Genomic DNA, 27134 nt, shown 5'->3' on the forward strand with positions numbered 1-27134 from the left:
CAATGATCAACTTATTTATGCATATAAAAACCCTTATCCCAAAGGCATGCAATTGCTTGTGTAACTCCAGTGTGAGCCAGATTTGGCATCCATTTGTTAGTTTATTTAAATCTGCTTATACATCTAATACTCTCCTCCCCCCAAATTAACAATGCTGCAGTCCAAAGGCACCCTAGGGCTCTGTCACCCAGAGTGGGGACCGTCTAATACAGACGTTACCTGGTCATATCACCAGGTGAAAACAGAAGAGAAAAAGCTTAAAGGGGTTGTAAACCCTCATGTTTTTTCACCGTAATGCATCCTATGAATTAAAGTGGATGTAAACCCATTTTTTTTTTTTTATGTCACAATGTACAGTATAAGATTTCCTATCATCTGTGTCCAGTCTTGCCACAAAATTAATCCAGCTCTGAGCAATCCTCTTTTATTGTTCAATGAAATAAAACGGACTTACAGAGAAAAACCTTAGTCCGTTCCGCCCCCTTGCTGTGAGTGACAGGTTATTTACATATCTCATGCACTAGCCTGGAGACAGGCATTATTTTTTAATTCTCACCCCCCACTCCTTTTCTGAAGTCATGTGGTTACTTTTCTGGATTTTGACTGGATGTTGGTGATCCTAGTAGAATTTAGTGTGAGGAATACACAGGAAAAAATGCATGTTGACAAGGGGAGTGTAGAGGAGGGCGAGGAGTCTACTGACATCACAACTCCACCCACCGAGGGGAGACATTTGACATGTAAGGATACATGCAGTAGCCATGTATATCCTTATAGATTAGCACTATGGCAGTAGTTTAGAAAGGATGAGTGGGTTTACATCCACTTTAAGGTGAAAAAAAACTTCTGACACTGACTGGCCACCCATTGGCTCCTGCTGCTGTCAATCAAATCTAAGGACACAAGAGCCGGGGAGCAGGGGCCGAGTCGGGCATTCTGTGTCTATGGATGCAAATTAACACATCTAAATCAGATATTTTAAATATAACAGTGGCACTGAGTGAGAAGCTGGCAATTCAGCCTATGTTTACCTTTCCGTGGTGTAAAGAAGAATTGAGGTACCTCGGAAATAAATTAACAACTTCAATGAAGGCACTAAATAAGGCTAATTATTTCAGATGCTGTATTGGCTAAAGAACATAATAATAAAAATAAAAGTTGGGTTGAGATAGAGTTTGCACAAAGTAAAGTAGATTTAGGCAAGATGGTTTGGATTCTACGATTAGATTGAGATTTAGCAAATAGCACAATTCCAGTGACAGAAAATGTTTTTAGAATATGGGATAGCCTGTGTAGGCACCATCATTAGGAGCACAATTCACCTTTGATTTCATTAATAGATACAAACAGGGCTTTTTTTCAGGGGGAACTTGGGGGAACTCGGTTCCACCACCTCTGGCTCAGACCCTCTGGTGCCTGCTCACCACAATCACTTGTAAAAACAGAAGTCTGGTTTCTGTGTCTACAAGTGACAGCTCTGCACTCTGTGTGTAACCCCCTGAACTCTGTACTCTGTATGTAATGCAATCCTGGTATTTAATGCCCCTTTAAGACCCTTCAACTGTTTGTGAAATCTGAACGGGTCATAGTTGAGTTCATGCACCTATTTTCTGCGAAAAAAAGCTCTGGATACAAATAACTTCACAATCGGGAAAGAGGATTTGAATTTTTTTGGTAGATGGGCAAAACGGGAGATAATACAATTACAAGATGTGATGGTAGGGGATAGGATTTATTCATTTTTTTAATTGAACCAAAAATAGGTTAGTATGCCAATAGATAAATGGGGATATGCACAAATACAGCACTTTGTACAGACATTGCCACAACCATTACGTGGAAAAGATAAATTTAAGTCATTAGAAAAATTGTTCAGCTCCCCGCCTAGTGTTCAGCACAGCATTTCCAAAATATATAAGGTACTAGCGAAAGAAACAGAACCAGAGTTCTTGCCCTATATGGGGAAATGGGAGCAGGATCTGGGGGTAAGATTAAATGAGCACCAGAAGAGAAGAATACTAAAATTTGCATGATTTTCTTTAAAGGACGCAAAGAAAACAGAAATGAGCTTTAAACTGTTGGCTAGATGGTATGTGACCCCGCTGAGTGCGCAGGGCTTCGGGACAGACGTATCCTCTCTATGGAGGTGATGCGGTTCCCTGGGAATCTTTGCGCACTTGTGGTGGGAATGTACTAAGATACAGGCTATCTGGAGGAGAATTATCGAAGCTATCAAGGAAATAACAGGGGAGCATAAGAAGGCCGAACCCTTGGGATGTTGATTTCATAAAACTAACAAATCTATAGCATAATATAAGATATCTCTAGTACCACACCCATTAAATGCAGCTAAAGGCCTAAATCCCAGGTACTGGCGAACACAAAAAATCCCAAGTGTGAAGGAATGGATACTAAAAAAGAGATTTTTAATACAGCTTACCTGTAAAATCTTTTTCTTGGAGTACATCACGGGACACAGAGCGGCATTCATTACTATATGGGTTATATGGAGTACCTTCAGGTGTAGACACTGGCAATCTCAAACAGGAAATGCCCCTCCCTATATAACCCCCTCCCATAGGAGGAGTACCTCAGTTTTGTAGCAAGCAGTATGCCTCCCAAAATGGTCCTCAAAAAAGAGGGGTGGGAGCTCTGTGTCCCGTGATGTACTCCAAGAAAAAGATTTTACAGGTAAGCTGTATTAAAAATCTCTTTTTCTTTATCGTACATCACGGGACACAGAGCGGCATTCATTACTATATGGGATGTCCCAAAGCAATGCTTACAATGAGGGGAGGGAGAACATCTCCAAGACAAAAGGATTTAATTTAGAGATATACTCAAATCATAATAAATCCAACTTAGTTGAGAAAAATAATTTTAAATTTTAAATTTAACTCAAAAAAGAGGAGCCCCCGGAATCCGAGGGTCTCAAACTGCAGCCTGCAGCACTGCCTGCCCGAAGGCAGTATCAGTATTCCTTCTTACGTCCAACTTGTAGAATTTTGTAAACGTGTGGACAGAAGACCAGGTTGCCGCCTTGCAAACTTGAGCCATAGAGATCTGGTGGTGTGCTGCCCAGGAGGCGCCCATGGCTCTAGTAGAATGAGCCTTTAATGATACTGGAGGAGGCAACCCTTTCAAGCCGTAGGCCTGAGTGATTAATTGCTTAATCCACCTAGAAATGGTGGACTTTGCAGCTGCCTGCCCCTTCTTGGGCCCATCCGGTAGAATGAACAGCACATCTGTTTTCCGGATCTTCTTTGTAGCTTTAAGATAGGCCTTCATGGCCCTGACAATATCCAAGGTATGCAGCAACCCTTCCTTTCTGGAAGTAGGTTTAGGGAAGAAGGATGGTAATACCAAATCCTGGTTCAAATGAAAACTGGATATGACCTTCGGTAGGAAGGAAGGATGAGGGCGGAGAACGACCCTGTCCTTATGAAAAACAAGATATGGTTCCTTACAGGATAAGGCCGCTAGCTCCGAAACTCTTCTTGCGGAAACTATGGCAACCAAAAATACTAACTTCCTTGTCAGTAGAACCAAAGGAATTTCAGCCAACGGCTCAAACGGTTGTTTCTGTAAACTTGACAGAACAAGATTTAAATCCCACGGACAAAGCGGGGATTTAACTGGAGGTCTAATACGCAAGACCCCTTGAAGGAAGGTCTTAACCAGCGAGTGGGTGGCCAGCGGCCGCTGAAACCACACTGACAGAGCAGAAATCTGTCCTTTGATTGTGCTTAATGCCAATCCTTTATCCACTCCTAGCTGGAGAAAACTTAATACTCTATCGATGGTAAATTTGCGAGAAAGCCATCGCTTGGACTCACACCAGCCTACATAGGCCTTCCAGACCCTGTAATAAATCACCCTAGAGACCGGTTTCCTGGCTCTGATTAGGGTAGAGACTACTTTCTGAGACAGACCTCTACCCCTGAGAATCAGGGATTCAGCTTCCAGGCCGTCAAATTTAGATGCCGTAAGGCAGGGTGGAGGATCGGACCTTGCGATAGCAGGTCTGGCCGTAGAGGAAGAGTCCAAGGGTCTCCCACTACCATCTTTAGGATGAGTGAGTACCATGCCCTTCTGGGCCATGCTGGAGCTACCAGGATGACTGGTATGTGTTCCACCCGGATCCTGCGCAGCAGGCGGGGTAGTAACTGGAGCGGGGGAAACGCATAAAGAAGTTTGAACTGATGCCAAGGGCAAACCAACGCATCGGTTCCGCAGGCCATCGGATCCCTTGAGCGGGATATGAACCTGTCTAGTTTCTTGTTGAGTCTCGATGCCATGATATCCACGTCCGGCACTCCCCATCTTTGGCAGAGTGCTTGAAAGACTTGTGGATGCAGAGACCATTCCCCCGGCCATAGAGTCTGGCGGCTTAAGAAGTCCGCCTGAAAGTTGTCCACTCCTGGAATGAATATTGCCGATATGCAGGGCACATGCGCCTCTGCCCATAGGAGAATCAAGCTCACCTCTCTCTGAGCGGCTTGACTCCTGGTTCCCCCTTGGTGATTTATGTATGCCACGGCCGTGGCATTGTCTGATTGAATTCTCACCGGGAACCCCTGCAATTTTGACGTCCAAGCCCTGAGGGCTAGTCGAGCAGCTCTGAGCTCCAAGATGTTGATGGGCAACTGCTTCTCTGGCTTTGCCCAAGTACCTTGGCGAGTGCAACCATCCAAAATTGCTCCCCAGCCCGTCAGGCTGGCGTCTGTGGTCACTATCTTCCAAGCCACTGGGCTGAAAGACTTCCCCTTCAGTAGATTCTGAGGGTCTAACCACCAACACAGACTTTGTCGGACTCTTGATAAGAGCGGCAACGGGATATCCAAGGCCTGTGGCCTTCTGCTCCATGCTGACAGGATGGCTGCCTGTAGGATGCGAGTGTGGCTCTGGGCGTATGGTACCGCCTCGAACGTGGCCACCATCTTGCCTAGTAACCTCATACATAGGCGAATAGTCGGTTCTTTCTTGCTTAGAACCAGTAGGATTAATTCCTTGATGGCTTTTACCTTCCTCAGAGGTAGGAACACTCCTTGTTGTTCTGTGTCTAATCTCATGCCGAGATATTCCAACTGCCTTGTGGGCTGGAAAGCTGACTTTTCTCGATTTAGGACCCAGCCGAACCTCTCGAGGTATTGGACCGTGAGGGCCACTGCTCGCTCCAAGCCGGGAGACGAGTGGTCTATGACTAGGAGGTCGTCCAGGTATGCTAGGATCGTGACCCCTTGGATCCTTAGCTTGGCTAGGATCGGAGCTAGGACCTTCGTGAACACCCGGGGGGCCGTAGCCAACCCGAAGGGAAGCGCCACGAATTGGAAGTGACGCGAAGCCACCATGAAGCGTAGATATCTTTGATGTGGCTGATAAATTGGAACATGAAGGTAGGGATCCTTTATGTCTATGGACGCCATGAAGTCGTCCTTCTGGAGTGTGGCAGCTGCTGACCGCACGGATTCCATCCGAAATGAGCGGATCTTTAGATATGCATTTACCATCTTTAGGTCCAAAATTGGCCTGACATCTCCATTGGATTTTGGGATGATGAATAGGTTGGAGTAGAAACCCAGCCCCTGTTCCAGGACTGGCCGGAATCCGAGGCGGATCGTTTGGAATCCTCGACTCCTGGAAATGAGGAGGAGGAAACCTTAGGAAATCTAATTTGTAGCCTGTGGCCACGGAAGACCGTACCCACTCGTCGGGAATGCTGGCTTCCCAAATCTCTGAAAAGAGTCGCAGCCTTCCCCCCACCTTCGTGGGTGGGGGCGCCCCTTCATAAGGTTGGCTTGGGGGCTGGTTTTGCTGGTTTGCGAAACCACTGCCTTTTGCCTCTAACAGCCTGTCCTTGTGATTTGCTGTTGAAGCCGAAGTTTGCTTTTGCAGGAGGCCGTCGATACTGCTTGGCATTAGAGGGCCCCTGCCCAGGGGAATACTGTCGTTTAAACGCAGGCCCCTGAACCTTCTTCTTAGTTGGCAAGAGAGTACTCTTGCCGTTTGAAATGGTCTGAATGTATTTATCTAGGTCTTCTCCGAAGAGTCGTCCTCCATGGAAGGGGAACCCTACCAGGAGCTTCTTGCATGGGGGCTCAGCCTCCCAGCTTTTTAACCATAAGAGTCTTCTCATATGGATAAGGGATAACGATAAACGTGACGCTTGCTGGATAGAATCCTTGATTGCGTCTACCGTAAAACATATGGCCTTAGGGACATCCGAAAATTCTTCTGCCTGCTGGGCAGGAATAAGTTTAAGCATCTGCTTAAATTGATCCGATAATGCTTGAGCGACCCCAATCGCAGCCACAGCTGGCTGTACTACTGCCCCTGCAGTAGTGAAGGAGTTCTTAAGTAGTGCTTCCAAGCGCTTATCAACTGGATCCTTGAACACCTGTATGTTTTCTACAGGGCATGTTAACGATTTGTTAACACATGAGATGGCTGCGTCCACTGCAGGAGTAGCCCATCTTTTGGAAAATTTTTCTTCCATAGGATATAGGACAGAGAACTTCTTAGGTGGTAAGAAGATCTTATCTGGCTTGTTCCAATCTTGGAACAAAACTCCCTCTAATAGAGGATGGATCGGAAACACAGCATTGCTTTGAGGCGCCCTCAGTGAGCCCAAAGCTGAAACCGTCGATACCTGGAGATCTGGTACTGGCAAGTTGAATGCCCTATGGACCAAGTCCGACAATCCTTGAATCCACCAGCTCTCCCTCAGGGAGACTGCCCCAGACTCCTCTGTATCCGGATCTTCGATCCCTGAACCTACTTGGTCCTTGTCCAAGAGGTCGTCCAATTCCCCTGAGGAAAGGACCTCCTCTTCTGAGGGTCCGCGCTCGGGCGACGGAGATCTATTCCGCTTACTGCCCCGCATAGCTGCGGCTATCATTTTACCCATGCTTTTCTGCATCTCTTTTAAAGAGGTGAGTAATACCTCCTCCGTGACCATCTTAGGGTTGGACTGACCCGCGTCAGCTCCAGCCCCAGATCCCGATGGCCCCAAGGCTCCCTGTGGGGAAAGCAGCGGCATAGCTTTGTCCGAGACCTCAGACTCTCTGGGGGAATCCCCACCTCTTGTACCCTTGTTTTTTGATGCCATGGTACAATACCGAGGTACACCTGCTACTTATTGGTACCTGGGACTTATAAATAGTTAAATGCCCAAACACCTGTTTGGGGGATAAAAAATGCTTCCTCTCCCCTAGATGACACTTTTTTTTTTTTTTTCTTTTTTTTTTTTTTTTTCAAAAAAAAATCTTTTTTTTTTCAAATCTAGGAAAGAAAAAACATTCTGTCCCCCTGAGTAGTATTGCAAGAAAAACTATGAGATGGAAAAGAAACAGCCTATTCCTAGGCTTGAAAACAGTCTTTCTGAAGACTGCAATATTCTTTCTGGCCACTGTGTGTCCTCGGCGCCCCGTGCTTGCCGTTCTGGTCTTTCCTCCTCAGTTCCAAAGTATTGAATGAGCTATATGGAACAAACAAGGAAGGGCCGCCCCTTCCTTAAGCCACTGACCCGCCCTTCCCCCCCAGCAATCTCAAACAGGAAATGCCCCTCCCGACAGGGGGGGGGTGGGGTTGGGAGGAAGGGACCTCTCTGCTCCAGCAAACTGCAGCCTGGAACCATGAGGAGGTCAGCGTTTTGCCTGCCTTGCAGGCCGTGAGGAGGAAGACTGAATGGAGCATCGCCTGGAGGCTTGCAGGTAAGCACAGCTCTCTGACACACACATATACTTTTATATCACACAGGCCCCACTCAATGCTTTTCCAACACTACAAGGGAGGTCACATCTTATGGGGAATAATACATATAGAGCCATCCTATCTTTATGATATGTGACTAGTTTGCCAGATGCAGTGCATAACTTTAGGCATGTCCCCTGTGACCCCCCAGAAAAAACCTGCTAAGAACCAAGTTCCGCAAGTTTTCCCCTCACTTACCTGCTCCATGCCGCAGGACTTTGCCAAGCAAGAGGCCCAATCTTCCCCCATCTCGGTGGGGATGTCTAGACCTTCAGGCCCTGGGTTCCTATGAAGGATCCACTGTCCTGGGCCCATATAGCACTCTGGCAACAGAAACATTAGGCACCCAAAGGTTTCTAAGTTCTGGGCCCAGGGTCCAGCTCTCTAAAAAGAAAAGCATTATGGGCTATACCCCAAGGGTTTGGGGTCCGGTTACTGACCACTTTAGCGCTGAGGCTTTTTTGGACAGAACCGGTTAGCTCACCTAATCCCAAGGATGTGGAGGCAAGCTAAACCATGACTAACACCTAAGACACTGGCGGAAAAACTGAGGTACTCCTCCTATGGGAGGGGGTTATATAGGGAGGGGCATTTCCTGTTTGAGATTGCCAGTGTCTACACCTGAAGGTACTCCATATAACCCATATAGTAATGAATGCCGCTCTGTGTCCCGTGATGTACGATAAAGAAAATGTATCAGAAATGTTCCATTGAAGAGACAATATATGCAGGGGAGGACTTAAAGTGGTTGTAAACCCTCAGGTAGAACTTTCACCTACAGGTAAGCCTAGATTAAGGCTTACCTGTAGGTGATTGCAAAATAGGGGGGGGTCAAGTTTAAGACTGTGGTGATATACACAAGTCTGATAATGTATATATTGATATCCATTTCTTTAAAAAAAAATGAAAAACGATTTAATAAAAAAATAAATAATAAAAAAAAACAAGGACAATTACTTACTCTTTCTAGCAGCAATATCTTCTGTTTTTCTTCAGATAACATAGTATCACTAAAAGAAATGGAACATGTTAAAAACCTAGGAAATTCCTTTATGTTTCCAAAAAGGTATGTACAAACAACAATAGTTAGCATTTAGAAACTGCAGCTGTAGATAAAAAGTGCTCTATCACCTAATTGGATCTGTAAAACATTATATACAGTATAATCATATGAGGTCAATAAAATTACAAGAGGCAGAATGTTGGCTCAGTGGTCAACAGTCTGAACCCTTCCTTTCAGATTGCTGTGACTGTGTTTTCTGACTTACCATCAATTCAGGATGGACCACCAATAAATCAGTTCAGGCAGTTGGGAAATAACAACCTAACAAAACAATAAGGATCTTTGTCTTACCCATAAAATTATTTTCTTGGAGTAACTCCTCCTACTACCAGAAATCCCCTTCTTTTTTTTTTACAAGCAATCAGAGGAAAACATCAGGACTGAGGGAAGGGTGTCCTGTGTTGTACTCATAAAAAAAATATATATAAAAAAAAAAGGTGAATCAATATCCCTTTTCCTAATTGTATAGTACAGAACCAGGCTTCCATTAATCAAAATTATGGGACATCTCCAAGGAATGCAACTAAGGGGTTGGCAACACAGCAAACACTTCGAACAGGTCCCTGTAAATGAACCAGGATCCCAACTTAAAAAGCGGCTTGAGGTACTTTAGAGATGAAGATGGCATTAACAAAGGTCTGAACATCCACCTGGTAGAATTTAACAAACATGTGAACAGAGGACTATTGACACTTTCTGCAGCACAGTAACTAAAAACCCATAAAGAGGGAAGAACAGAGAGCTGTAGAAGCCTGACATTGGAATCCATGGATTGTGGGTGCAATTCACTGCAGCCTCCTGTGTAAAAAATAATGAATGCACATATTTTAATTGCAAAAACATGTGAATTTATTATTTTTTGTTAAGGGTGAACTTTGATTTTAACAGGAAATGGAGAAATCCTTTTTTTCAAGGTGCAAAACTTAGTGATAACCTGCCAAATCCACTTAGAATTGGTAAAGGAAGGTATATCAGCTGAAACTGATTCCACTGGGTCACCAGTGCACCCATTGCACAGCCCTTTGGGTCTCTGATCCTTGCTACAAACCTGTCCACAATATTGGTAAAGTGAAATGCCAACAGATCTATGCTCAGTGTCCCCCAATGGAAACCAATGTTCTAGAACACTTCAGGGTGAAGGGACAAGTCAGGGACTGACAACTGAGGAAGGGAGCCTGCCTGCCGATAGTCTACTTGGGAAATGTGGGCTGTAGACAGGGCTGGAACATGCTTTTCAGTCCAAGCCACAATTACATTGCTTCACTGCATGGCTTCTGGTGATGTTTCAATTAGGGTTGTCCCGATACCGATATCAGTATCGGGACCGATACCGAGTATTTGCGGGAGTACTCGTACTCCCGCAAATACCCCCGATGCCAAAATAGAATACCCCCCCCCGTCGTGTGTCGCAAAGCCGCTGCCACGTTAATCACCGCGGCGCGGGGAACATTAAAGTCAGCTTTAGTTTGAATAGCCGCGCATAGACACTCCCCCTTGGACGGATCTGTCCAATCGCGAGCAAGGGGGAGTGTCTCTATACACAGTGCGGCGGGGAAAACAGCTATTCAAACGAAAGCTGACTGTAATGTTCCCCGCGCGGTGATTAACGCGACAGCAGCATTATTTAGGTACGGGGGACATGGCTGCATGTGGGGGGACATGGCTGGATATGTGGGGGGACATGGCTGCATATGTGGGGGACATGGCTGCATATGTGGGGGACATGGCTGCATATGTGGGGGACATGGCTGCATATGTGGGGGACATGGCTGCATATGTGGGGAACATGGCTGCATATATGGGGGACATGGCTGGATATGGGGGGGACATGGCTGCATATGGGGGGGACATGGCTGCATATGGGGGGGACATGGCTGCATATGTTGGGGACAAGGCTGCATATGGGGGGGTACATGGCTGCATATGGGGGGACATGGCTGCATATGTGAGGGACATGGCTGCATATGTTTGGGGACATGGCTGCATATGTGGGGGACATGGTTGCATATGTGGGGGACATGGCTGCATATGTGGGGGACATGGCTGCATATGTTTGGGGACATGGCTGCAAATGTTTGAGGACATGGCTGCATATGTTTGGGGACATGGCTGCATATGTTTGGGGACATGGCTGCATATGTTTGGGGACATGGCTGGATATGTTGGGGACATGGCTGGATATGTTGGGGACATGGCTGCATATGTTTGGGGACATGGCTGCATATGTTTGGGGACATGGCTGCATATGTTTGGGGACATGGCTGCATATGTTGGGGACATGGCTGCATATGTTGGGGACATGTCTGCATATGTTGGGGACATGACTGCATATGTGGGGGACATGGCTGCATATGTGGGGGACATGGCTGCATATGTGGGGGACATGGCTGCATATGTGGGGGACATGGCTGCATATGTGGGGGACATGGCTGCATATGTGGGGGACATGGCTGGATATGGGGGGGACATGGCTGGATATGGGGGGGACATGGCTGGATATGGGGGGGACATGGCTGCATATGTTGGGGACATGGCTGCATATGTTGGGGACATGGCTGCATATGTTGGGGACACATTTAAAAAAAGTATCGGTATTTGGTATCGGCGAGTACATAAAAAAAGTATTGGTACTTGTACTCAGTCCTAAAAAAGTGGTATCGGGACAATCCTAGTTTCAATGATTGCTGTAGGTCACGGCTGTGGTGTTGCCTGACTCGTTGGTCATTCCTAAAGCTTGCTGACCTACTAATAATCGGATGGCCATTAGCTTGAAAATATTGATGGAAAGTCTGCACTCTTTTGACGTCCACGTTGGAATGTTTTTGTGTACTGTATGTGCTGCTTTTACTAGGGGGCCAGATAGATTTTATTCCCTGCTTTGCAGGGACATAAATAAAATCCATCCCTTTCCCCCTGTCAGAACGGAGTTCTTTCTTGTTTACATAAATCGGCTTGTGCTATAATTAATCACAGCAGAAACGGGACGCCGGTGGCACACGCCCTCTGTAGGCGGAAGTGCAGAATCACTTATATATACACGTGATCCTGCATAGTAAATGTGATATAGGACAGTCTGGAAGTGGTTAATACTTTTCCTACCTCCCCTGTAGATTCAATTTGTGCAATCCTGAATTTTTTTTTTTTTTAGCATTAAATGCTCAACTTTTGGGCTAAACATCCAAACCTAACCTGGAACTCCTTAAATTTCATGATTTGAAAAGGTGGAAAATGTGGGGGTGTACTTACTTTTTTTGTGATACAGCTACATTTTTATAAATTTAGATTAGAGGAATGAATACACAATGCCAATTTTGTGTGACATTTCTTTAAGTATATCACATTTTTTTCTGGAATGCAGAAGTGACAGCCATGAATGGAAATGTGCATTTGTTACCAAAGGTTTCACACTCACCCTTTACTTTACAGATAGTTGTGCTAAGTAGAATTTTACAGTCTATAGCTATATGATCCTATGATAAAGATAGTTCTTGGTTTACAGATAAACAGAGAATGCATGGATTTTTTGTTTCACACCGCAGCTGCTATAGTTCTGCTTTGTTGAGTGACTTGGGAAAAAAATCATACTGTGTAAGATGTCATAGGCTCTTTTTTTATTTAATTTTGCCCTCTTTGTGTTTTGCCCAGTAGGTTACTACAGATGCTGAAAGTAAATGGTTTACACACTTAAACAGTTTAGTCAAAAAAACAGATTGCACTTACTGAACAGCTGTCATGCTGGTATCTAAAGTGGGTTCCATTCTATCCTCCTCTACAACAGCAGCATCATAAACAGGTCTATTTATTTCACTAGCAGGGTCAGGTGCATAGGCTCCAGCAGGTTCTGAAGAAAAAACCATATGAGTTGAAGACTTAAGACTCTGAAGCTTGCCAAATTCCTCTTCTAGCTTCTTCTTCTCTTGCAGTAAATGTGCTCGATCTTCAGAGAGAGTTTCGATTAAAGCTAGAAAACAACAAATAAATAACAGATATAAATGTACTAGACACTACTTGAATTATATCAAGGATAAATAACAATAATTTAAAAAATGGTCCCAAGATGAAGTAAAAATGAAGGCAACCGTTACAAACTTAAGCCGGGCCATAGATGGTGCGATTGTCTTTCCTGCAACCACAGACAGTGTTGATGGGGGGATCCCTGTTGCAATCCCTCTCGTGTTCCCCGGTGGGGAGCCATCTGTACCGGGAGAACTCACATTGATTATTCCGAGCAGCTATGGCTGTTGGCAATAATTGCGTGTAAAATTTGACATGCTGGTTGTAACCAGGTTGATCGATGGATTGACTTGGATACAATCATCCTGCCTATAGAAGGTTCAAATATGGGCCGGTCTCCGCTGAACCAGCCAAGAGTCAAACCATCTATGTCCGGCTGGTTGCAGAAAAGAAAATCGCACCATTAATGGTTGGCTTAAACCTTTAATAACAGGATTGAAACAAAAAGAATTGAAAAGTCCTAGGTTATAAAAGGCATGTATGTTGATCTGGACTTTTTACACGTTAACCTTCTTCGTATTAACCACTTGCTTACTGGGCACTTATATCCCTTTCTTGACCAGGCCAATTTCCATCTTTCAGCACTCTCACATTTTGATTGACAATTGCGCCGTCATGCAATCCTTTACCAAAAATACATTTTTATAATTTTTTTCACACAAATAGAGCTTTATATTGGTGGTATTTATTTGCCACTGTTTTTCTTTCATGCTAAACAAAAAAAGATCAAGATTTTTTAAGGATTTTTTTTTTTTCATATTCTGTTAAATTATTTTTGCAAACAGGCAATTTTTCTCCTTCAAGGATGGGCACGGAGAGGTGGCATTGATTGGCAGCACTGTTGGGCACTGATTAGCAGTACTGATGGGCACTGATAGATGGCTGACAGAGTGAAGAAAATAACTTCTGTGATCAGCTGCCATTGGCTGACAGCTATGATTTGCCCTGTACCCTGCTCTGTGATCAGCTGAGTCTGAAGGGCGTTGTGAGAACAGAAGGACATACATGCACTGTAGCCATCTTTCGGCTATAGCGCGGACGTCAAGTGGTTATTTAGAATATGTGAAGTGTTCTAAGGTATACAATAAATATCTCACTTCAACATTTTGCTGCCTCTTTGTACAGTACTGTGCAAAGTTTTAGGCAGGTGTGAAGAAATAATGCAAAGTAAGAATGTTTTCAACAAAATAATTACTTTATCAATTTAAACAATACAGGGTGAGTGAATAGAGGAAAAAAAATCGAAATTAAGTCATTATTTGAATACTCTTTGTCTTCAAAACAGCATCAATTCTTTTAGGTATACTTGCACACAGTTTTAAAGGAAATTAGCAATTGTTATAATTTATTTCTGATTCATTTAAATGTATTCCTATTGGGATTAGGGGAAATTCGGATACATCTGAATTTTCCAATAGCGAAAAACTTGTCAGAGTATCAATTCAGAACGAAACAAACTGCACATGTATAAAAAATACACCTAATGCGTTTTAGGTGCCTTTTCCATTGACCTGAATGGAATGTGCATCTGTGGTGCTCTTTTGAAAAGCGCACCAAAGATGCTGCATGCAGGACTTTTCAAACTGCAGCGCCAACTCAGCGCAGCAATGTGAAAAATCACATAGGATTTAAAAGGGGAATCATTTTGATGCACCTTTGACACGCTGGAAATGTGCCATCTGGTGAAGCATAAGCTCATAGGAGTGAAAGGGCCCTTAGGAAACATACCCTTTTCGTATATAGGTTTTCTGTTTAAAACACAGGCTAGTGTATAAACAATTACATCTAAGTGTCCCATCCCCCAGCCCCATATATTAAAGATTGAATGCGTGTTTAGTCTAGGGAGATGAGGCAGTGAGAAATACTTGCCGTATTCATTGGTCCCATAGCAGCTAGTGATCTTTATTTTCGGTCTGGAATGTGAGCGAACATTTGATGTTATCATGTACAATGTAGAACCAGTAGTTGCAGATTGTCCTGCATTGTACATGGTGACATTGGTGAGGGGGGTGGCCACATGACTGGCGAAGAGTTGGGTTTTCAAATGGAACTGGACGTTAAAAATGGAACAATTGGGGAGGAAGCCTGGGGAACTGAAGAATAAGGCAAGTATCTCTTTCTACTGCATGCCCCTGAAAGAATAATATCCTTTATATACAGGGAAGGGGGGCAACTACATGTAATACATTTGTAAGCAAAGCAGAGATCTCGTTTACCAGAGTTTATTGATCTCAAGAGAAGTGACGTCAACTGATCTAATATTGCAGATGAATTGTATCATTTCACATTCCCAAACACTTATTGTTTTACAGAAAATCCAGAGTCCTTTTTACAGCAAATTTTACAGAAGGCTTACAGTGGGGAAAATAATTATTTGATACCCTGCAGATTTTGTAAGTTTGCCCATTCACAAAGAAATAAAGGGTCTATAATTTTTATCATAGGTGCATGTTAAACGATAGGGACAGAATATCAACCAAATTTCTAGTAAAAACACATAAAACAAATGCTATAAATTAGGTTGCAGTTCAGTGAGTAAAATATATATTTGATCCCCAAAACATGACTTAGTACTTGGTGGAGAAACATCTGTTGACAAGCACAGAGGTAAGACATTTCTTGTAGTTGGGTTACCAGGTTGGCACACATATCAGGAGAGATTTTGGCCCACTTTTGTTTCCAGACTTTCTAAATCCTTAAGGTTTCTTGACTGTCTCCTGGCAACTTCAAGTTTCAGCTCCCCCCATATATTTTCTATAGGATTAACATCTGGAGACTGACTAGGCCACTCTGTAACCCTAATGTGCTTCTTCTTGAGCCACTTCTTTGTTGCATTGGTGGTATGTTTTGGGTCATTGTGATGCTGGAAGACCCATCGACGACCCATCTTTAGAGTTCTGGCTGAGGAAAGAAGGTTCTCATCCAAGATTTTCCAATCCATGGCTCCTCAATGCAACAAAGTCAGCCTGTACTTTTAGCAGAGAAACAGCCCCAAAGCATAATGTTTCCACCTATGTGCTTCACTGTATGGCTGGTGTTGTTAGGGTCATAGTCAGCATTTTTCTTCCTCCAAACACGGCAAGTTAATGCCAAAGAGCTCAATTTTGGTCTCAAGTGACCACAGCTTTTTCTCCCAATCCTTCTATTAATCATTTAGTTGTTCATTGGCATGACTATACATGTGCCTTTTTGAGGAGGGGGACTTGCCATGGTTTTAAAATGATTGCTAAGCTGCAAAGGTGCACTGGTGCATTGCATGGAGGAAAATTTAAGTTTTTTGTACTGATGTTCCAATGCATAGAAACATTTCCAACCGTTCCACATTTTTATTTCAGAAAGACTTATTTTAGGTCTGGACACAGGCACATTTTGAAACTGGTATAGTTATCTCTCTAACTGCTAAAGAGTTACTCAGGTTACACTGACAGCAAAACTCATCTCAGTGATTCACACATTTCTGTTCTGGAGTGGAGCTCACTGCGTCTGTCTCTGTAAGACACGTCTTTATTAATTTTCTAGCACATTATTATTTATCATGCTGAACATTCCACTTATTTTGTTTAACCATAAAAGCTGGTAAATTTAGTACTAAAACAACGTGATGCCTAGCAGGGGTCACACAAGTAAATGTTGTTCACTATGTCTATACGGTCAAGAGACAACCATGAACAGTTCATTAACGGCTAGTTCGCACTGGAAAAAACTGGGACATTCACAGAAAGAGAACTAAAAATAAAGATCAGATGTCCTGAAGACATCTGATTATCTGTTAAAAACTGACCCATGTAAGGCAAATCAAAGAGAAATGCAGAAAACAGATTTGTGCTTTCATTTAATAAAAACAGTTTGCTTGAGGTGATTGTAGCCATATTAGTGCACTTGTCCAGGACAAGCTTTCAGGGAATGTCCCCTTCATCAATGTACAAGCAGTACTTGATTTCAATCTAAAATTTGAAGCTGGGGGGTTGTATTGACTCAAGATTACAAAGTGGGGTGTTTTAGGAGTCAAGGAGGATTTGTATCCAATGTTATCAGTAGAAATTATAGTATATACCAGAATTACTTTTTAAAGTAATTTTGTCAGCATTGGTTCATTCCTATAAAATGGGCCTAATTTTCAAGCTTCGAGTACAATATTCATGATGTTGTGGCCAGCAATATGCATGTAGGGGAGGTTTATAGCAGTAATATTTTCCATGAACAAAATGACCTTTCTGCACTTACATGAAGTGAATCCTGTATGATCTCTCTATAATGCAAACATGAGTACCGTATTTATCGGCGTATACCGCACACTTTTTTCCCCTTAAAATAAGGGGAAAATCGTGGGTGCGCGATATACGCCGATACCCGCTTCCCACGCTCAGTTTGAATGCCTGCGCCGACGTATACCGAGTGCAGTACGAAGCCAAGCCTGGCCGAATGTAGCCGAGTGTACTGCACTCAGTATACGTCGGCGGAGGCGTTCAAAGGAATTGCGGGTCCACATTAGGGGTGCGCGCTATACGCCCGAGCGCGCAATACCCCGATAAATACGGTAAGTTCTGACAATCTGCTCAAAGCATCTGCAATGTATCAGGCTAACAAGTCACTATCGGGGACAAAATAAGAGGCCAAGGGTGGATGTAAATTCTGTGGCAATATTTAAAAAAGGGCCAAGATACATCCCTGGGAATTACAGACCAGTTAGCCTAACATCAATAGTATGCAAGCTCTTGGAGGTGATGATAAAGGACTATATACAACATTTTAGTAATGACAACGGTATCATTAGCAGCAATCAGCATGGATTCATGAAGAATTGTTCTTGCCAAACCAATCTATTAACATTTGTAGACGTTATAACTTTTGCGCAAACCAATCAATTTAGGCTTATTGTGATTTTTTTTACCAAAAATATGTAGAAGAATACATATCGGCCTAAACTGAGAAATAAATGTTTTTTTTAGATTTTTTGGGGGGATATTTATTATAGCAAAACGTTAAAAATATTGCATTTTTTTTCACAATTGCAAAAAATAAAAACCGCAGAGGTGATCAAATACCACCAAAAGAAAGCTCTATTTGTGGGGAAAAAAATTACGTCAATTTTGTTTGGGTGCAACGTCGCAGCCTATTGGAGGCAATGGCACTGTTCCAATTGGTGCGACACCGATTTTGCGGTGACGCACCGATTTGCAAAAGTAGTTCCTGCACTACTTTTTCCGATTTCAGATGTGACTTCAATAGACATCTGGGCATGATGCCACATAGATGACTATCAAGTAGCAGCTAAAAATTGCGCTGACCTTGCTACTTTGAAATCCCGCTATTTCAAGAGAATTTCAAAGTAGCATCAATATGAACCAGGGCTCAAACAGGAAGAGAAAATCTCCTAAGACGATCTGAACTTTCTAAACAGTATATCAATGTGAAGACAGCAGATATTGATGTAAAACTTATGTAGGGAGATTTGGTTCATCCCTGTGTTTCATCTGAGGCCGTTCACTACACTGGGTGTATGAAGGGTTTACATCCATTTTAACATATTTAATATTTTGTTACATTTGATTCCTGGTTTAACCAATACCAATCTTAGTATATAGTTGGTTATGTTTACATTTTATGGCATAATGGTTAAAACTACTTTTTTTTTTTTATTTAGATAATAACTTTATGTATAATATATACATTCTTATTATACTTTATGTTTTTGTAGTTATTGTCTAAGCTGACTTCTCATAGCCAGCTGGTAACGTCATAAAGGAAAGTCATGTCACTGCTATAAACTCATTACAATTGGATTGCTGAATAACACATTGCATAATTTGATTGCAACAGCTTTCCTAATGCTTACAAATGCCAAACACAGTAGTTGCAAATGTATTTTCCCAGCTTAGCCAAAATAAACCAATGTCTTTCCTATAAAACATTTTGCTAAATTATTATTAAATATTAATTATATATTGTGGTACATTTACAGTATTTGTGCTTCTATAATCGGATCAGAACAATCTCTGCCAATAAGTTACATCAATAAGTTCTGTGGAAAATTTACAGTAAACAGTTTTACAATATGTGTCTTTAAAAGAAGTGTGTCATTTTTCTCAAAGGACACTTCAAAAAATGGAAATGAAGTTGAACAACTAACAAATTAGCAAAATTGTGCTAAACATACAATGGTAAGTTGGCCATACAATAATAGATTCCTATATCCATGATATACAGTGTCAATGGATGAATTTCCAGCTGAGGCTTTTGTATCCCGATAGCCAGTAATGGCTGTGAGAATACAGTGGGCGGGGAACCAAGAATTATCAGACAGGCTTTGATTTTTAGATGGAAAGATGGGTGCCGACAGGGCCAACCACTGCATTCATTTTGCACAGGTCATCAAAAGCCAGCCACAATTCAATCAGTGTATGGCCAGCTTTAGAAAAAAGCAGAGTGTACCCGAATGGTGAAAAGGTTTAGATTTCCTCCAATGAGATCCAAGATGGACGCTTTACTTACCTTTATCTCTGTCTTGCTGTAGTGTAACACTCTTCAGTTTCTCACTGAGCTCACTAATTATACTCTCTTTCTTCACTTTCTCTCTTGTCAAAACTGTGTTAAAGTTTGTCTATAGAAGAAAAAAAAAAAAAGAACGAGTTGTAATTAAGATATCCACCCTGAAGGGATCATGCACACTGCATCTCAAATAAGCTGTTCCTACAGGCTTTTGAACTTTTTCTCTGCCTTCAAACTCCCCTCCATGTTAGCCAATGTGTCCATGCACACTATGGGGGTTGATTCACTAAAGGCAAATCAACTTTGCACTACAAGTGCACTTGGAAGTGTAGTCGTTGTAGATCTGAGGCAAAGATCTGGAATGAGGTGAAGCTCTGCTGATTTCTATCTTCCAATCATTTACAGGGAAAACGCTGTTTTTTATTTTCCTTGCACGTCCTCAGATCTACAGCGACTGCATTTCCAAGTGCACTTGTAGTGAAAAGTTGATTTGCCCTACAAGTAAATAAACCCCTACAATACATGTCCCAGGGAATGTGTTTCCAGCACGATGGCATCGCGCTGATTCTCGCGACATGGTGCCGACATCTCACACTCACTGGATTAGAAAAAGCACATTCCAGCGTGCGTGTCATAGAAGCGACGGGGATTCCGACTTGGATTCCCGCCAAATCTAGCCTTGGCGTTTGGTATGAATCATGAGGGGGAACTCCACGCCAAATTTTAAATAAAAAACCGGCATGGAGTTCCCTCTCATGATTCATACCAAATGCCGCGGCTAGAATTGGCGGGAATCCAAGTCGGATCCCCATCGCTTCTATGACGGCTTTTTCCCCATCTCGGCGAGCCGGCTCAGCGCTGGCTCCCGCGACGGGGCTCGTAGGTGGTCAATCTCGCCGAGAAAGGGAGCGAGATTGACACAATATCGCGGTCACATACAGTATGTCTTTTTCAAGAGATTACAGGCATATGCTCTTACAGGCAGAAAAAACCCCCACCAAACTCGCATTTTTGAGAGGAGCTTTCGAGCAGAAAAGACGCCTAACTGCCAAAAAAAAACATGCAAACACATGCGAAAAAGCGTTAAAAAGGATGTAAGGCCTCTTTCACACGTGCGGACCGTATGTCTGCTTTTTCATCCATCCGTTTGCGGATAAAAAAGGGACATACATTGGTCCCTATGAGATTGCCCTCCTCCGCAATGATTCGATTCTGCAGATCGAAGAAAACCCTATTTTCCTTCCGTCTGCAGATCGGATTAACACGGACATGCGGTCCGTGTTCATCCGATCCCCCCATAGGGGAGAGCGGAGATAAGACAGGGCGGTCCCTGCACAGTGTGCGGGGACCACCCTGTCATCCCACGGCTCAGCAGGGATCAACGGAGCGATCCCCGCTGAGCATACGGAGGCAGATCATTACTGATCCGCTCCGTGTGAAAGGGGCCTTTGAGCTTGAAAATGCAAAAAAAAGGAAAAATTAGCCGAGGGGAAGGTTTGTGGAAAAAAAAAAACAAAAAAAAAAAAAACACTTAAGCCCTGTACACACGATCGGATATCTGATGGAATCTGATCCAAACGATTTTTTCGTTGGATATCCGATGAAGCTGACTTTCATCAGCCTTACCTACACACCATCAGTCAAAAATCTGACCGTGCCAAAACGCAGCGACATACAACACTACGACGAACCGAAACAAATTAAGTTCAATGCTTCTGAGCATGCGTCAACTTGATTCTGAGCATGCGTGGATTTATGTCCGATGGAGTTCCACACAGAGGATCGGATTTGTCTATCGTTTTTTTTTATCCATAGGAAAATTTTAAAACATGTTCTATCTTTTTTCATTGATGGAAAAAAAACGATGGGGCCCACACACGATCGGTTTGTCCGATGAAAACAGTCCATTGGTCTGTTTTCATCGGACAAACCGATCGTGTGTACATGGCTTTATGCTCAAAAGAGCTCAATAAAGATGCTCAAAAGAGCACAAAAAAGCACAAGCTTCTTAGCTTTTAGGCATAGAATTGAAAGCTCAAATGCCTGTAAAGACAGGTTTTTTTTGAGCTGCAGTGTGCATAAGCCCTTAAAGTTTCCCAGATTACTTTTTTAAATCTCAAAATTTTTATTGATGTTTATCAAGTAAATGATACTGTGAATCACAAATAAACAGGTTAAACCTATGCAATAAAAAAAACAAAAAACAAACAAAACTAAATTATTCTGATCTGTTAACAGACAAAAAGTGAAGCAAACTACACTGATCATGTTGCTAATCGCTTTGTAACTCATCTTTCATGCCTGCATGATTTAGACTAGATTTATCCAGTTTAACTTTTTCGTTTAACAAACATAAAACTGTCAGAATTTGTGAACTGATAGTTGAACTAGACAGAGGATGTATATTTATGTATGTTATCCAGGAACATGACATTTTTATAGTGGCTTTGGAGGTCAGTAGTAACACAACAAAAAATTGTAGTTTATAGCTGTCACAATCAGTTTTAAATAAATAACTGTCTTTATGGCTATAGTGATACCTGCTGCTCTGCAATTAAGGATATCCTGAGACTCTGCAGCTCTTCAGTCTTTTTTCTTTCCTGCAAGTCAAGATGCTCAGCAAATAACTGTTTTCCATGCTGAAGCGTTTCCTGAAGCTCAGAGATCAAACTGTGTGTGTCTACAGAAGGACTTAAAAGGAAGAAGAGAGAAAATTGTTAACACACACACACATAAACCTTTAGACAAAGCCGATTATAATAAATATTCATACAAGCAGCACTTTGATCCACAAATAAAAAAACAAAAAACAAATATAAAAAACACCAATTTAAAGCATCATAGTCATCATGTGCAGCAATCATGATTTAATGTGCGTTTAAACATAAGTGCTAAAATCTCAAATAACTAAAAAGACTATAATCTAAATTCCAACTACTGCACAAACAGTAACTACACATTAAACCGACACCACTTAAACGGGCATAAACCCCAGGTAGCGCCGCTTACTATGTAGAACGCTTAAGGTCTGTCCATTACATGCTATGTGGTCCCAGACATTTGTAAAGCACACGTCTGTGCTTGATAAAGTCTGCAGCCCCTTATCCCGGAGTACTTTAGGTCCTCCAGTTGGATGTAATATTCAGAAGTAGCCTGTATGAAATAGTTATATTTTTCAATTATTTAAAGTAATATATATATGGAGGGAACTCCATTTTGAGGCCTACATAAGCTTAGGGAGGTCCTGAGGCTGTCCTGCCCGGTGTGGAGGAATCCATACCAAGGTGTGAAGATCTAAGGCAGGCCCCACCCTAGATAACCAGGATGAAGGCTGGTCTCTCAGAAGGGCCTGGTGACTCGCTTGGAGGACTTATTGGAATCTGAAAACTCGCTAACAGTGTTGCTGGCAGTGCTGTGGAGTCGGAGGAGATTTTGGGTACCTGGAGTCGGATTCGGCAAACAATGCACGGACTCCGACTCCTACTAAATTTAGATTGGAATTAAAAAAGCAAGTTTAAATGTCCCAATTCACAAAAAGTTATAATTAATGACTTCTCTACTATAAGACTAAAGACCAATGCATGCAGTGCCTCACATAACCGCAAAACAAACACGTTAAGTGACCGTGAAGAAGCATGCTTTTCATGTGCTTCACTATATGGCACGCAAAGCACAATTAGGAGCGGCAATACTTATACTTTCCATAGTGTTGTGTTCTGCTGTTACAGGGAACGCAGCCTCTCACTGATAAAGGATTAAGTAAATATGTTTTTTGAAGAAGGACTAGAGACACTTGTATAAGTGAAGGGAATGGAGGGTCAATAGTTCAAGACTGAAGCTGTAAACCATTGGAAAAACTGCTGTTATTCAGCTAAGGCTATAAAAACTCCTGTGGTAATGACATGTATGTTTCCTTTCTTTCCTTTAAGGAATGTATAAAATATATTTGCATATTAATACAGAGAAGTCGGAAGAACAAAAAACTGAGGAGTCAGAGTCAGAACATTTATCTACCGACTCCACAGCCCTGGTTGCTGGTACCTCATTTTTAGTTTGGCATTAAAAACTTTGAAACCGCTTTCTCAAACTATGGGGCTCGCCATCCAACTCCGGGGTCAGTGGACACCTCCGTCAATTAACATTTGCCTGGACAACGGGTCCAACCTTACCCTCACCTCATAGGTATCTCAACTATTGAAACCCCCCTCTACGATTACCCTGTTCTCTATCTCACCGTCCTAGTGTCATTATGCGACATAATTGGTGCAACCCCGTCCCCCTTCCTGCCTCCCCCTCCTCTCTTCCGCAGTTCCTCCCTGTTTTTTGTTTCTAGGGATCCCCCCACAGATGATCCATCCAGTTATCCCTGCATGAGTGTTCCTTTACTCATATGTTGTGGTTCATTATTGACATTGTTATGTAATCTACCTTTGCGCACAATACCTAGGCTACATGGTTTTTGATTTATGTCTACTATTTAATTAAAAAAAAATGTACTGCCATATCCTGTAATGTAATTCTTCTCAATAAAATCTGTAAAAAAAAAATAAAGATAAAAAATAAACTCTGGGGGGGCATGGTTTGGACATGGCTGAGTGAGGACGTGTGCCTGAGGAGCTCCCGGTCCGACCCGTCCTTTCCCAGCTAAACTACAAGAATTTCTGCTTGCTTTACCCGGCATGTACTCTGCTGGAAAGCGGAGGGGAAAAACACAGCAGCGGATCCCCCCTAAGCCAAGCAGGAGCAGAGATATTCAGAAATATCTCACTGGCACCAGCGGGTCCTCCCCGGCCCTCAAGATGGCTGACACCAGCGGGACTGAACCTCGTGGCACGCAATCTCCACAGTCCTCATCAGGAACAACACAGCAGGCGGCTATATCGAACCTGCAAATGGACCTTTCCCACCCGGCAGCCTTCCGACAGGACTTACAGGACCTGTCGAAACCCCCCCTCCTCGCCACTGAGGGCTGATGCAGAACTTAGGGCGCTGTTACAGGCCTTACCGACGAGATCTGACATAGAGGCGATAGTCAGCAGGTTGGAGGCAACTCATCGCAAAGAAATAGCTGTAGTGCGACAGGAGGTCCGAGTGCTGTCTGACCGGCTTGGCTCGGGGGAATCGACTGTGGCCACCCTCGAGAGTCGGATGGCGGCGGTGGAAGCAGTACAGGCTAGCCAAGCAGACATCGCCCGTGCCCAGCAACTCCAGCTAGAAGAGATGGAAGACCGCAGCAGACGCAATAATCTGCGCCTGAGGGGCCTGCCAGAGGCCACGGGTACAGAGGATTTGGCAGTGTCCACCCTAGCAATATTTAGGACATTAACGGGTGAACATTTTCCACCTACCTTATTGTTCAACCGGATCCATAGGGCCCTGGGCCCGCGCTCGGCAGACTTGGAGAAGCCACGTGATGTTATATGTCGGATCCACAATTATGCTCATAAAGAACTGATACTCCGGACAGCCTGGGAGAAAGGAGATGTGGAATTCGACGGGGCAATGCTCCGCATTATGCCTGACCTGTCCCGAGCCACGCTGCAATGGCGAGCACTATTAAAACCTGTGCTGGAGGCTGCCAGACATGCGGGACTCACATACAGATGGGGATTCCCCATCTCCATCACCTTTAAGAGGGCTCAGCGTGCCTACACCCTTCGGTCTCTGGCTGATTTTCCTGCCCTGTTTGAATTTATGGGCATTGAACCCGTCGAGGTACCGGATTGGCTTCAACTGCTCCCGCGCTACACTACGCCCAGGATCGGCCGGTGTGAGAAGGGGCAGATCTCCTAGACCACAGAGGAATCAGCGCAGACCCCGTCACAACTCTGCAGAGGCACCGCAGGAGGATTAGCGAGGTGGTGAGGTGAGCCAGTCCCGTCCTTGCGCTGCACACCCTACCTGAGATCACCGTTACTCTGCCTCCGTTTATTGTTTATTTTTTTTATCATCTCCCCTTTTTTTTGTTTGCCCGGCTCTCCCCCTATCCGTTTTTGTTTCTCTCTGACGCCCCCCCCCCCCCCCGTCTGGCGGCTCCCTGCTTGGATCCCCTGGCGTCTTCTGGAATGAGAGAGGTGAATGGATGTCTCTCTTTTTTTTCTCTCTCTCCCCCGCCACTCCACGTGGTCCCTGTCAGACCTGTTCGGATCTGACCTGCTATGTGCTCTGACCCGGCTGTCCCACACTCCCGAGGACTATGGGGGAGGGGAGCTGCTCAACACCTGCCGCTGCGGGGAACTGTTCGGTGTACTGCACTGGTTTTTGTCCCCCCCCCCCGTTGCTGCTTCTGCTGCGTTCGGATGGGGGGAGTGTTGCTATCGCACCTGGGGTGGGGGATAGGCTGGCATTTCTGCGTCTGTGGAGGACTCATCAAGCCACGGACCTGGAACACTTACTGCGGTGTCCTGCGATGATCTGTCGGGGGATGCCCTGAAGGGGACAGGCGGGTCAGGCTTAACTATTCTTATATGTAACGTACAACGTAACGTACATATTCTTATATGTAATGTAAGGGTTTACTGATTTATGCTTGGTGCCGGCTGTGGGGGGTGATCTCGCCAACCGTTGGGCCATCGGTCTGGGGGGGGGGGTACCATGTTTGGTGCTGGGTCCCACCGGATGGTGGGGCCCCGCCACTTTTCGCGGGGGGGATCGACCCAGAGGGCAGACATGGTGGGGGCTCCTTTTGAGCTTCCCGGGACATGGGTTTGCTGTGGGGGACCTATTGGGGCATGCCCATTGCAACTGCGGTGGGATATATATGTTTGGTTGATTCATTTTCATGTGTTCTTCCCTGTTTAAATGTTATGGGTAGAACGTTTGGCATGACAAAATTAATGAAGCTTTCCCTGTGTTTTCACTGCCATCTCCTTCCCTCTAATTAGAACCCCCAAACATTATATATATATTTTATTCTAACACCGTTGCAATACTTTCTGTCACACTGTATTTGTGCAGCGGTCTTGCAAGCGCACTTTTTGGGGATAAAATACACTTTTTTTTATTAAAAAATAAGACAACAGTAAAGTTAGCCCATTTTTTTTTTTTTGATACCCAACATGTCACGCTTCAAAATTGCGTCCGCTCGTGGAATGGCGACAAACTTTTACCCTTTAAAATCTCCATAGGCGAAATTTCAAAAATTCTACAGGTTGCATGTTTTGAGTTACAGAGGAGGTCTAGGGCTAGAAATATTTCTCTCGCTCTACCAATCGCGGCGATACCTTGCATGTGTGGTTTGAACACTGCTTTCATATTCCGACGCTACTCAGGTATGCGTTCGCTTCTGCGTGCGAGCTCGGCGGGGCGGGGTGCGTATCTGGCTCCTAACTTTTTTAGCTGGCTCCTAGATTCCAAGCAAATTTGTCAAACCCTGGTTTAAAGAGATTATTTTAGAACTGAAGATTACTTAAACCTCAAGAGATATATTTTCTGAAGGCAGACACGCTGGAGAATAAATTGGTTGTAGTTTTATAACCAGATTCAGGAAACTTACGACGGGCGTATGAGTAGATACGCCGTCGTAACTCCGAATCCGCGCCGTCGTAACATTAAGCGTATGCTCAAACTGAGATACACTTAAATATTGCTAAGATATGACCGGCGTAAGTCTCCTACGCAGTCGTATTTTAGCTGCCTATTTCCGCCGGCCGCTAGGGGCGTGTACGCTGATTTACGCCTAGAATGCGTAAACCAGCTAGATACGCCTATTCACGAACGTACGCTTGCCCGTCGCAGTTAAGATACGCCGTTTACGCAAGGCGTTTTCAGGCCTAAAGTTATTCCACCAAAAAGATGGCGCAGCCAATGTTACGTA

At 43.8% G+C, this 27134-nt stretch overlaps 1 protein-coding gene across 4 annotated transcripts in view; it reads right to left on the reverse strand.

Annotated features, from left to right (window-relative positions):
• The window catches only part of RB1CC1 (RB1 inducible coiled-coil 1), a 234092-nt gene that overhangs the window by 40504 nt on the left and 166454 nt on the right, over positions 1-27134 (reverse strand). For all 4 annotated transcript variants that reach the window (XM_040354194.1, XM_040354196.1, XM_040354193.1 and 1 more), the window contains exons 15-18: positions 21859-22009; positions 19322-19430; positions 12536-12776; positions 8714-8762 (exon numbers count right to left, since the gene is read on the reverse strand). In XM_040354194.1, the coding sequence (XP_040210128.1) occupies positions 8714-8762; positions 12536-12776; positions 19322-19430; positions 21859-22009 (550 nt within the window). The remainder of the gene's footprint in view (positions 1-8713; positions 8763-12535; positions 12777-19321; positions 19431-21858; positions 22010-27134) is intronic.

Source organism: Rana temporaria, chromosome 5 (genome assembly GCF_905171775.1).
Source record: "Rana temporaria chromosome 5, aRanTem1.1, whole genome shotgun sequence".
NCBI lineage: Eukaryota > Metazoa > Chordata > Amphibia > Anura > Ranidae > Rana > Rana temporaria.